The sequence below is a fragment of the Microtus ochrogaster genome, linkage group LG2 (assembly GCF_000317375.1).
Source record: "Microtus ochrogaster isolate Prairie Vole_2 linkage group LG2, MicOch1.0, whole genome shotgun sequence".
Taxonomy (NCBI): domain Eukaryota; kingdom Metazoa; phylum Chordata; class Mammalia; order Rodentia; family Cricetidae; genus Microtus; species Microtus ochrogaster.
The window spans coordinates 45,884,351-45,897,615 of NC_022028.1; the positions used below are offsets into that span (position 1 = coordinate 45,884,351).

Sequence of the window (13,265 nt, forward strand, 5' to 3'; positions counted from 1 at the left end):
ATATGAAACAACTTACAATGAACAAAATCACAACCATTTGCAAATATGAAAAGATTCTGACAACATAAAAGCTGAAACTTTGCATATAAAAACAAACAAAACAACAATAAAAGTCATGATTTAAAACTAAACAAGCCTGGCAGTGTTAGCTCATGGGCGATAGTGGCACACACCATTAATCACAGCACTTGGGAGGCAGACACAGGCAAATCTTTGTGAGTTCTAGGTCAGAACTTCCAGAGGTAGACACACACACACACACACACACACACAAACACACACAAAGTAAAGGCAATATAAACATGGACGGTGAGCACATACCTGCAGTAGAAGCAGTTGGGCTGGCCTCTCAGGAATGGAAGTCATAAACTCCAGGTGTTTGGCTCGGTCAAACACACTGGTACACAAGGTGGGCCGGAGCAGCTGCACCACTGCCTTGTAGTCACCTGCCTCAAACAGCCGCTGGATCTCCTCCAACGACTGGCACCTTTCCAGAGACTTCAGGTTCTTATCAATCTGAAAAAGGTCCAATAATGTTGCCTAATAGCAATCCCTCATCCCCTCCCTGAATTTAGTCAATGTTTGAGTCTTCCCATCTAAATGAGAAAGATAAGCTTATACTCTAGCACTGTTTCAGCCAAAATACACTAGGTTCTGCACTTAATATCAGTGTTCATACAATGTGCATACTCCTTCAAAATTAGTTATGTTAATATCCAGATATATTCAAGTCTTTAAAAGCAAAAACACACAGCCACTGCAAAAGCAGAAGGGTTCTTGAATAGTATCTGCCAAAACAGTGTGAAAGTTCATGGTCACAGTTCAGAAGCCAGACTTAACAACCACGGACTGCCTGGCTGCCAAAGACCCAGAGAAAGAGTCAGGGGATTGACATGCATTGACCCACAGGGCCCTTTCCTCACAGAGGGCCCAATGTAGCCCTCGCACACAGACAGCAGAGTGCCTGGCCTTGTCCTGAAACAAAGGTAGAGGAAAGTAGACGCTTTCAGCCATGTGAGCACATCAGATACAGACTGCAGCAGGGCAGAGGGCGCACGGGAGGAGAGTACCATCCAGCAAAGGCCTGGCACACACAACATTTATTCCACTCCTGTGTGCAGCCAGATTAGCACTGCTCCAGTGCTTCCCTCCAGTCCTGCTGGGGCTGAGCAACCACTCCTTCTGAATCACGCTTGGTCACAGCTTCCACACTTGCCAGCTGGACAAGCTTTCTGCCAGTGGAGTCTGTCCAGGACTGCCCCTACCCTCACCCCAGGACCTTCTGCTCGGCATGTGGGCATCGCTTATTCCACAGGAGCAGATCAGGTCTGGTCTGACTAGATCAACCAGAGTACATCTTCCACCAAGAAAATACTATTGAAGACATCTACTCACTTCCTCCAGAGAAACAACAGAGTCATTGTGAAGGTTGGGCAGCCGGATGACAATGTCCCCTTGCTCAGCTCCTGCCTCTGCCTGGATGGCACTGGAACTCTGGAGCATTTCTGTGCAGATGTCATAATTCTCTAGGGCTTGTTCCATGTCTCCCTGGTCAGAAGAAAAACCAAGAAAAGGTGGCAAAAAGTAGAGAGTTAATTGTGCTGTCTGGTCCCATACACTCCTGATCTCACTAGACATAGACGCCCTTAAGCTGGTTTCTGTTTATTTGCTAAGAGACAGGGTCGCATAGTCCATGCTGATCTTATACTATGTAGCACAAGGCTGGCCTTAAACTCTCCCCTCTAGGTGCTGGAATTACAAGCATGTGCCAGTAAGCTAAGGTCTTCAATTATTGTTATGCGTCTTTCCCCACCACCGAAAAGGGCTTTCCAGAAAAGTGCGGCTAAACAAATCCCTTTCCGTGACTAAGTACATGAATAATGAGTGATCCATTCCACAGCTCTGTGAGACAAAGTTTCATTAGAAATGTCACAGGTGAAGACACCAATGTCACCTCAGCACAGCCAGGTGTCTGGCCAATCCAGAGTTAAACCAAGGCCTGTCCTAACTCTAGAACTGACATTCTTCACATTAACCATGCTGCTTCCCCCACACTGAGCTACTATGATCCAGGCTATCTCTGACACACTCTCCCAGTGCCCCAAGTATCAGCAGAGAAAGGTACTGGAGAACAGTCAAGTCACTCTGGCCTTCCCACCTAGGCTCTAAGAAGAAGCCAGGTGAGTAATTCCTTTTGGAGCACCCTGCTCCTATTCCTATTACTTGCTGAGCCTTCACGGGAAAATAAAAGGATCAATCAAGGCAGTTTTGAGCAGAGGTCGCTGGAGAACACAGGATCCCTCCAAAGCCCTGTGGTGGGCACTGAGGAGCTCCCAGAATGGCAGCCATGCTTTGACTACTGACATGCTGGCAATTTCCAAAATGCCTCACTTCCTCACACAAGTCCTGCAGAGTTACAAATGCTTATTTCCTCAATATAGCCAGTTCTCTGCCCTCCCTGTCAGGTGTGGGGGCACGTTCTGACCACGGAACAAACCTGCAGCGCCAAGAAACGCGCTTTCAGCCAGTACACGCGGACAACAAACTCCAGCCAGCCATCCTCAAAGAGGTCCCGCTGAGACGAGGCGAATGACAGCTGCAGGAGATCACCCAGGCAGTGGGTTCCTGGGAAGTCAGGCCCAAACCTACCTGTCACCACACCAGCAGGGCAGTTCCGGGGGGACACTAGAAAACATCCAGGCAATGTGACGCCTTCATGTACATCATTCAAACACCTTTCCGCTCCCAGAGGCCTCCTTCAGCCCTCCCGGTAGTAGCCCCCGAGTGTCTATGATTAGGTTCCCTGAGTCCTCAGAGTCCCACAGCCCCTAAGCAGCAGGATACAGAGTAGCTCAGTCAGACAGTCACAGAGAGATAAGAAAGGGGGCTGCTAACTTCACTGAACACTAAACTTAACTATATTCTACCAGGTGGAATTTTAAAAGAATAATCTGAGAAAATTACTGGAGACACAGACAGAACTGAGCAGTCACTCCAAGGCTGGGAGTCTACTTCCTTAAGTACCAAGTTACGGTAACGGCAACTAAGTGATACCTACAGCTGCCTCTGCTGCCACCTCCTCAGTGTCAGGGGATTTAGCAGAAATACTGAAAAGCCATCTCAGAGAAGGTGCCCAGGGACTGCATGGCCCAGTCTCACCACTCGGGCTTCCTCCAGCCTAGTGATGTTCAGAAAATCACCATGCCAAGAATACAAATGCCTCCTACCTGTCGAGCTTCGGCCTTTGGTCAGCAGCCACTGGTCCAGCTGGAGCTCCATGCAGGAGAGAGACATTAGCATCATGTCCTATAGGACAAGCACAGGGAGGGTGGGGCAAAGACTCACCACATCAGGAGATGACCAAACTAAAACCAACTTTTCTCATGTATCCCAAGTTTGGCTCAAATGACTATGTAGCCAATGGCCAACCTTGAACTTCTGCACCTCGTCTTCGCACCTCCCAAGTACTGGGATTACACACTGTGCCACCATATCCACCTGTTTGTTCCAGGGCTGGGGAATCAACCCAGAGCTTTGTGTATGCGGGGCAAACTTTCTACTGAGCTGCATTCTCAGCACTAAAGGTGCTTTTTACAAAACTGATTAAAATTTATTTATACATTTTTAATGCTGTACTAGAGTTATATATATATATATGTGCATATGTATGTGATGTGTGTATGTGTAGCACGTTTGTGGAGGGTCAGAGGACTTTGCAGAGTTGGTTCTCTCTTTCCATCTCCACATGGGTTTCAGGGATCATCTAGGTTACCAGGGCCTATGCAGCAAGCTCTTTTACCCACTGAGGCAAAGATGAAAATTTAATTCTCTTTACTAAATGATAATCACGGCTACTGCCAGAATGTTTAGAAAAAACAAGAGATGGCTCTACTTAGGGAAGAAGCTACCTGTCTGTCACCTGACTCCTCTGCCAGGCCAGACACAGACTAGCCACCACTCAACATTTAAAAGTGCCAGCAACATGATGTGTTATCATCAGGGTACTAAAGAAGCTAAGACTCAGAGATGGGGCACTGCCAGCAGGTACAGCTGGAAAAGGGACAGCCCCATTTCTGGATTTCAAACACTGGTTCCTGCTGACTCACATTATTCCTGGAGAGAATAAAGCCTAGTGGGAAAAAGCTACTTGGGGGAATCGCAGTGAGATGGGCTTGGTGACGAAGCAATGGCTCTACAGACATGTCAACTCCAGCCTGACTCTCAACCAGAAAGATTATCTGGATTTGAGTACTGGTCTTAGTGGAACTATTTGGGAAGGATTAAAAAGCGTGGCCTTGTTTGGAAAGTGTGTCACTGGAGAGAGGCTTGAGGTTTCTGGCTTACGGTTTGTGGATGGAGACGTGAGCTCTCAGCGGCTACTCCAGCACCATGCTAGCTTGCCTGCCGCGTGTTCTGCACCAAGATGGTGATGGACTCCTATCCCTCTGGAGCTCTAAGCTCCAAATAAACCCTTCCTTCTCTAACTTGCCTTGATTATGATGTTTCATCAGCAATAAAAAAGTCACCAAAATAGATGTCTTTCCACGTTCCTACCTCAGTGCCTGGCATTCTATCTTCAACAAGAGAGGTGGGCCTGATAGCCTGCTTCCTTGAGCTCTAGAAAACACTACAACAGGAATCTGTGATAGGGAATGCAGTAGACGGAGCTGAGCAAGGCTTAACTCCCAACTGCTGGAGGACGCCACCACTCCCCTAAGCACCCTACCTAGCTGTTTCCTCTATTCTGTTTTCTCACCTGATAAATGTACAAACAGGGCTATGGATAAAGCTCAGTGATAGAGTTCTTACCTAGCATGGACAAGGCCCCTAATACCATGTATGCACACAAAAACATTTTTACAAATTACTAATAGTTTCTTGCCTGTCAAATACAGCCAGAGCTTCCTTTTCCTATGACCATTCTCATCTCAGTAAACAACATTAGACACCATCCCCATGGCTTACTTCTTCTTACTCAAGTCCAGATATCTTGCCAGTTGTATTCCAGAACCTCAACTCCACTGCATTGCCGTTAATGGAATCTGTCACCGCCATGGCTCAACTGGCAGCAACCTTCAGTCTGCTATACTCATTCTCACCCCCAGAGTATCCCATTCAGTCACTAGGAGTTTTCTGGACACAAGGCAGGTCATGTGGCTCCCTGCTTCAAACTGCACAATGGTCCAGGTTCCAGACTGAGAACTAAATAGAGCAAGTGGGCTGGACACTGCAGTCCTGCACCCGAGGAAGATCCCTGTCACTGTCTCCCGGTACCAGTAACACTATAGCCCTTAAGAGGCCCAACCTTGATGTGCTTGTTGCTGCAGTCCCTCAGCAACGGGTTGGGCAGGCTGGTGCTATGCCTCCTCCAGCTGTGGTAGACGCTAAGAACGACATCTGCCAGGCCCGGGGGCCACCGCAGCAAGAACTTGTGGCCCATGCTCTTCAGATAGCGCATCATCAGCTCCAGGATGCCCCCATTGGTCAAGTTCTCCATCAGGAACTCATGCACATCCTGCTTCTCTGTCCAGAGAAGGAAAATAACCTCACCAAGATGAATAGGCCCCCTGCACCCAGTTTCTCTTCTCTTCAGAAGAGGACAACTTGGCTCCTCTCTTCCCCAACTCAATCTAGGTAAGCATAAAGCCATGGTGCAGTGCTAAGACCAGGCTTATTGGCATTCAGTGCTGACTCCAGCACTTGCCAATGGTGAACAAGCCTCCCAAAGTTCCCATGTCTAAGATGAATATCAAAAGGGCTAACCTCCAAGTGCTCCCATGTGCAGTGAATGAGATCATACACCCAAAACAGTGTCTGGGACCCAGCACACACAGAATAGATGTGATAACACACACTAAGCTTGCAAGGGCAAGCCTCTGAGGCCGGTGTTAAGTACACAGCCTCAGGAGCACAGCAAGCATGCACCTGGAGCCCTCAGCTGACCACAGCAGCTCTTTCACCAACGCTCACGAAACACCCTGAACCATCATGCAGAACAAAACCCAGGCAGGTTACAGGTTGGTGGAAGGAAGAACCCCAGCAGTGACTGATGGCACCGCTGATTCCTACCAGATTCCATGAATGTGGCCGAATCAAAGGACAGTCGGTGAGGCCCCACATTTGAGAAGCTCTCCAGCTTGGCTTCTGACTGAACTTCATAGTTATTAAATGGGTCATCTTCCTCCTCAGGGTCCAGTTTTCTTAACCTACATGGAACATGCTCACATCACAAAGCCATACCATTCACTGTGACAAAGCATCCCAACTCCTAGTAGAGCAACTGGATTGAGCAGAGATGAAGGACACTGAAACAGACAGATGAGAGCACCCACCCAGGCCTCCAAAAGGCGCCGCCTCTCTCCAGACTTCCTAAGTCTGTGGGGTCGGTACCCATACTTACTCTATACCACCAACAGACAGCTGGTGAGCAGCAGCCATGTGCCATGCACAAAGCTAGGTACCAGAATACAACTACAAATACTGGCAGTGGCCGGCAGCAAGCTCATCTCTCAATGTGAGAGGCGGACCATAAGCAGGTACTCACCCACAAACAACCCAAATAAAGACCAACCACCACAGGGCCCTGCCTTGGGGAGCAGAACCAGAGGGCACACTCTCGGACTGACAACAGAGGAGCTAAGCACAAGCAGAGGCTCCAGCCAGAAGAACACAGGTGTGCTGTGGGGCCACATCAAGCCCATTCGAGCTCTAACCGTGCATGGCTCCTCACACTGCAGACACCACCTCCAGACCCTTCCCTAGGACCATGTTTAGCCACCCTATAGCTTCCTCAACCAGCACCAGCACAACACTTAGGGAACCTTTAAATGTCTCTCTCAGGACACTCACAGGAACAAATATTCAAACTTCATGGAGACCAACTTGAAGCAGATGTAGCCCCACAAAAAGAAGGCAGGGAACAAGACCACAGGGTAGGCCAAGCAGGGTTAAGGGGAAGACAGATCACTCAACTACAACACAATCAATCCTTCACTCTCCCAAAGAGACACTTTTCCCTGTAGCACGTTTCAGGAGAAACCCAGCAGAAGGCATCACATCTCCACCTTGGTCCTCCTTAGCTGTGTACTAAAAACAACCTTCATCTAAGAAGTTTACCCTCATGGGAGAGATGGAGGGAGGGGAAAAAGAGAGGCTAAGTATCCTGACACAAAATGATGTACAGTCTGTTAAAGTTTCTGAGTTCCCCTTGAACTCTAACGGAATAACCACTGAAATAAACCATCGCTGTCAAAATGACAGCTGAAGACTGAGATCTCTTGATGGTGTACTGATCAAACGCTGCTCATATAACGGTAAAGAGAGAAAAGCCCTAGACTCACAAAGACACAGGAGTTGAGAGAGGAAGTCCTGGAAGATCAAAAATATGCCCCCTCCAGATGCTATAAAGGAGAAAGATGACGGAGCAGAGCAGATTACTTGCTCTCTTCACTTTGCTGGGAGGACAGAAACAGGATACCATGAAGCAGGCCCACTGGCACGATAAACCCTAGGCAGGCTCAGGAGAGAGAGTCTAGGGTAAGACCAAAGGAGGAGGACCAGTAAGAACTTAGAGGCCTAGGTGCCTACTGTTTCTGAGACAGCACCTTCTGCCCTAGGATTCTTTGAGGGTCATGAAGAATCAATAAAGAAGCCAGGTCTTCCTCCTTCTTCCCAGAACGCAATGGAATCATGGAAACAAAGAAAGGCAGAAACAATGTAGTGATTTTAAAAAAGCGGCACGCTGGAGAAAGACGCCACACAATGAGTTCATGTGGAGGGAAAGGGAAGGAGGAACAGGAGCAGCAGAAGAGAAGTGAAAGGCAGCGATACAGAGAGGGAGAGAGGGAGGGAGAGGGAGGGAGGGAAGGAGGAGGTGTGCAGAGCCCTTTAAAAGGGAATGTAGTGAATGTGCACAGGAGGTGCTCTTAGTGGCCACAGCTGAGGACATAGCCTGCCAGAATACCAAGGGCAGGCCAGTACAGATGCCTGAATACTAACAAACACACACCCTTAGGAGAGGTGAAAAAAACCAAGAAGCCAATCTAGTGCAATCTACATTCTGTATCCAAGCAAAGGTCAAGGGAAACAAGAAGGGTACCCAAAGGGAGGGGAACTAATAGGATGAAAATGCTGCTGGAAGAAAAAGACAGCAATCTGCAGGTTACTTCAGAAAAAACACAAGAGTACAGTACCTGGACGGCAGGAACTTTACCAGAAGACCCTGGAAATCCACTTTCTCTTCCTTTTTGCACTTGGTGTTTCGGACACGGGCAGACCTCCGCTTTGCTGTCTCTCCACTCTCTTCTAAAGTCTTCTTACGCTTTACACCTTTCTTAGATTTATCTCCCCCAGAAACATCACCTTCACCAAGAGTGAAAATTAAAATCTTACACAATGGCAGGCAAGGAAAACAGCAACACACGTACCCATTGCTTACAAGCCTCCAGCACTGAACTCTTCTGTAACAGCCATGAGATCTCTTTTTAATAACAAATATATCCTTCTTGCACTGAAAAGACCCAGACCCCCCTAGTCAGGGCTCAGAACACGTCTACCTTCAGCACTAACCAGCTGCATGAGCCTCTGCAGCCTCAATCCTAGTGCAGGCAGGGTAAGTGGCTCTGACCTTAGCCAAGACCCACCAAATACAGAATGACAGGAATAGAAAAAGAAAACCATGAATTATGTAGAGAACAGGGAAGTGCCACGTGTGACTGAGAAAACAACCATGCCTACAGTCATTCTGAAACTTCTCTAAGTGACAGGTATTCTTGAGTGTAGTGACAGAAAAATCAAGAAACTGCATGGGAGCTTTTGGTAAAAACTTCTTACAAGTTCAATGGTAATAAAAAATGTACTATTACACATGGTAACAACTTCAATGTCTTCTAAAGTCAACAAACTTAGAATGCATGCATATAGCAAGGAAGCAGGACCAGCAACAAGGAGACGCCAGATCACATCACAAGAGAGAAGAGGACTTGCATGCAAAGACTTAGCAGTTGAAAAAGGAATGGGAATCTGCCAAGGAGCTGCATCTGTAGCCCCAGCCCCTGAGCATGAAAGCTTCTGTGCTGGCCCTGGGACCAGGCTGATTAGTTTTCTACAAGGTTGGAGCTCTCATTTTCACTCAGTCTACAAGGACCAGCATGATGCTGTTCCCTGGAGATGCCGTGTGATGTATTTCCCTGGAGATGCCAAAGTCCCCTGTTCTTATTCCTGCTGGGCTCAACATACATACATAGGCTCTTCAGAATGTGACTTTACAAGGTCTACTCACCCATGGGAGCATTTGTGTCCAGCAGACCAGGACTATGCAGTGGAAAGCTGGCTGTGGTCACAGAGGTATAGGACAGCACAGGCTCAGCCACAGTGACAGTTGGGTTGGTGCTAACAGGACTTGGCTGGACCACACTGACAGGTGTAACCACTACAGAGGATGCTAGTAGCTGGCTGGGGTCCTGGTAGTCAGACAGGTCAATCCTCTTGCCAAGGCTGGGCCTTGGGGGTTCACAAGTGGTGAGGTGATTGTACATGGCCAGCAAGCTCTCTCCAAGGCACTTCCACCTACAAAGAAAGGGGTGCCACACCTGGTCAGCACCTCTTAGAGGCCAACTGGCCTGTATAAATAAATTCAGCAGAACTAACTATTCCCAGAGCTGTGACCTCAACAGAGCAGGGAGAAAGTAGTCAGCATGTTGGTCACTATTATAACCAACAAAGTGTTGACTCCAACATGTGCACAGTGGAGGAGCCCACACCAGAGCAGGTGCAGTGACTGCTATTATCCTGGTCCTCACCCCAGCAGAGACCCCCAGTGTTCTATTCCATTATGTCATCCTCTACAAAAGAGAGATGCTGTTCCCATATTTTTTTTTTGGTTTTTTTTATTTATTATGTATACAATATTCTGTCTGTATTATGCCTGAAGGCCAGAAGAGGATGCCAGACCTCTTTACAGATGGTTGTGAGCCTCCATGCGGTTCTGGGAATTGAACTCAGGACCTTTGGGAGAGCAGGCAATGCTCTTAACCACTGAGCCATCTCTCCAGCCCTGGGTATTTTTTGGTTTTTTGAGACAGGGTTTCTCTGTAGCTTTGGAGTCCGTCCTAGAACTAGCTCTTGTAGACCAGGCTGGCTTCAAACTCAGAGATCTGCCTGCCTCTGCCTCCCAAGTGCTGGGATTAAAGGGGTGCACCACCACCACAGTCCCTAAGGTCACACCAGGACTGCTGTGAAGGCACACAGGAGAGGCGCTCTACACCACAGCAGCAATGACTGAGTAAGGTCACCGAGGGGCAAGAGGTTAGGATTATACTGGTGCCAGGACATGCTAAATTTTAAAGACTCAAGATTCAATAGCAGAATATGTGTGTGTATATGTATGTTTGAGACAGTTGTATTGTATAGTCCCAGCTGGCCTTAAACTCATGCAATCTGGTCTGAAAATCAGAGACCCACCTGCTTCAGCCTCCTGAGTTCTGGGATTTCAGGCGTGAGCTTGTCTATAACGCCAAAAATTTTAAAGCAAAAGTTAAATGCCAAAGCTTACTGCAGTACTAAATTACCCTAACTCCAGTGAGCCACCAATATCAGCTCCCCCTTCCATCAAGGAAAGGGCCTCTTATACATGTCAGGGCTCACAAGGGCTACGCTGAGGCCTATCTTACACATCTTACATGTCATCTGGCTCTCATATGAACACAGACTCAACAGCCAGAAAAGTCCACACTTGTGACAAACTCCACGGTGCCAGGTTCTCTCCTAGTTAATGGTGCCAAATGTTAGTGCTCTTTCCTCTGCTCAGCAGAGAAGACTGAAAAAGATAAGAACATTCCTAGTGGTTGGGAGAGCAACCTACACCAGGCATACTAAAGAGAGTGAACCTGTTTCTTAGTAGCCTGCAAGGAGGCCCGTGACTCCAGCTCTCTAGCCATTGCACACCAGCCTTCCCACATCTCCAGACATGGATGGGCCTGGGTTCCTCCCTCCTGCACAGGGAGTATCTTGACAGACCACCCGATATTCCTAGAGAAACCAGATGACCTACGTGAAGAAAGGAATGGGTTGCACTAGTTTCAGGTCCGGTTCCTTCTCCCGCACGATCAACGCTTGCCTCTTCTTCCTCAGCCCCAGAGCCTCATCTACAATGGCCTGTGTCTCCGCTGCACTCACAGACACATCGTGAATTGACATGTCACTAAAAGCATAGAAGACAGGAGGAAATTAGTTAATACTAGAACCAAAGATAAAATTCTACAAAGAGAGATACATTTCATACCCTGTAATCAATATTTGATAGCTGCTGAACATAAATTACAACGTGGCTCTGACCTCAAATGAGTAGTTATCAGCATGCATATGCCCACATACACTGGGGATCACAAAAGCCCTCTGCTCCTTCCACAGTCCACAACAGGGCACAGGTTTCTGTATGTATTAATAGTATCACCTTCGTGTCTAAAAAGCCATAGGAAAGAAAAGCCTCGCCTGTCTATTCCAACAAAGTCATTAGACAAATTATGTTCACCAAAATCAACAGCATATCCAAACTACAGAAAGGTCTCAGGTGAGCACTCACAGCCTGAGATGACGTACTACCTGTCCTCCCAGTGTGCCCCGTGCCTCCAGCAGTCTACTGCACTACAGTCACTCTAGAGACTTAACAGTCTCCTCAGAAACTCTACTTCACTCAAGACATTCATGACCACAGGGGTAGGCTTATAGAACAGAGCCTGAGACAAGCAGCCACCAATCCCCTCTACAGGGTTGTCTGAGTGGAGAGACTGGGGAGGAGGAGCACCAGAGCTCAGAGGCTGCAGAGGCACCATTAGAGAATTGCAACGTAAGTGAGACAATGCAAAACAAGTGGGAACAAAATGACAGGTGACGGGGCTTAGCCAGAGTTTCTATACTGCGATAAAACACCATGATCAAGAATCAACTTGGGGAGGAAAGGGTTTATTTGGCTTACACTTCCACAGCACTGTTCAATACTGGAGGAAGTCAGGCCAGGAACTCAAACAGGGCACGAACCTCGAGGCAGAAGCTGATGCAGAGGCCACAGAAGAGTGCTGCTTACTGACTTCCTTCCCAGGGTTTTCTCAGTCTTTCTTATAGAACCCAGGACCACCAGCCCAGGAATGGCCCCATCTACAGTGAGCTGGGCCGTATCTCATCAATCACTAATAAAGAAAATGCCCTACAGGCTCACCTACAGCCCGATATTAGGGAGGTATTTTCTCAGGTGAGGCTCCCTCCTCTCAGATGATTCTAGCTTGTGTTAAGTAGACGTAAAACTAGCAGCACAGGAGCCACAGGTTTGAAGAGACAGGATAGTAAGTCACAAGGGGGCCAGGTAGGAAGATGCCAGGCACCTGAGAAAATTCTAACAAAGGAATGTGTGTGTGGAGGGAGTGGGGGAGAGCAGGAGGTAAAGGGAGAGAGAGGGAAGCGCCCAGGCTGCAAAGGTCCTCTAGGTGATACAGGTCAGAATGAGCCTTACTCTGGAGGCATGGCAGGGGTGGCACAAGATCAGGACATGTTTGGGATACTGAATTTGGGCAGTACTGATGACAAAATCTTGGCAGGGGCTGTAACCCTGAGTTCAATTCCTACTCCTTAACCCCACCAAACAATAAACAGGCAAGTAAACACAAGCTTGTTGAGGAAGGCAGCACAGGGGCCAAAGCCCTGGAGTTCAAGGACTCCAACTGCACTCAGATCAGGACACAGAGTGGGGACGAAGGATGTTCCTGATGCTTACTAGCCACACGTGGTGACGTGATTCAGGCCTTACCATTTGAGGAACATTCGAAGTGAGTCCTTCCGGAGACAAGGCTGCTCTTCAAAAATCTTCTCCTTGAGGACCAGACCTTTGCTGTATCGGCAGTCTTTCTCCAGTGCTTTGCAGATGAAGTAGAGACATGCTAGCAGGAAAGAAACAGGTGAGGAGCTAAGACTGCTTCCCGAACTCTAGCCTCCCAGTCAACACCAGGAAAATGTTCCCACTCTGGAACCAAAGAACGCACAACAATGATGAGCTAGCATCTTACCCTACTCAATTAATTAGTAACGACTGCTGAGACTGTGATATCCAGAATACACCAGAACACACACCTGCAGGTGAGGAGCACAGCTGCTGCCAGAAGCAAACAGATGTATGGACTTCCCTGTGTAGCCTTAACCCTGTGATTCCATATTTAATAACTGCTGCAAAAAAAAAAAAATCTGCCGGGCAATGGTGGCGCACGCCTTTAATCCCA

At 47.9% G+C, this 13,265-nt stretch overlaps 1 protein-coding gene across 3 annotated transcripts in view; it reads right to left on the reverse strand.

The window, feature by feature from the left end:
* The window catches only part of Cabin1 (calcineurin binding protein 1), a 126,888-nt gene that overhangs the window by 99,903 nt on the left and 13,720 nt on the right, over nucleotides 1-13,265 (reverse strand). For all 3 annotated transcript variants that reach the window (XM_026785654.1, XM_005360198.3, XM_026785653.1), the window contains 10 exons: nucleotides 12,800-12,929; nucleotides 11,051-11,200; nucleotides 9,281-9,567; nucleotides 8,193-8,361; nucleotides 6,070-6,206; nucleotides 5,306-5,523; nucleotides 3,228-3,306; nucleotides 2,498-2,685; nucleotides 1,396-1,548; nucleotides 322-516 (listed from right to left, as the gene is read on the reverse strand). In XM_026785654.1, coding sequence (XP_026641455.1) covers nucleotides 322-516; nucleotides 1,396-1,548; nucleotides 2,498-2,685; nucleotides 3,228-3,306; nucleotides 5,306-5,523; nucleotides 6,070-6,206; nucleotides 8,193-8,361; nucleotides 9,281-9,567; nucleotides 11,051-11,200; nucleotides 12,800-12,929 — 1,706 coding nt within the window. The remainder of the gene's footprint in view (nucleotides 1-321; nucleotides 517-1,395; nucleotides 1,549-2,497; nucleotides 2,686-3,227; nucleotides 3,307-5,305; nucleotides 5,524-6,069; nucleotides 6,207-8,192; nucleotides 8,362-9,280; nucleotides 9,568-11,050; nucleotides 11,201-12,799; nucleotides 12,930-13,265) is intronic.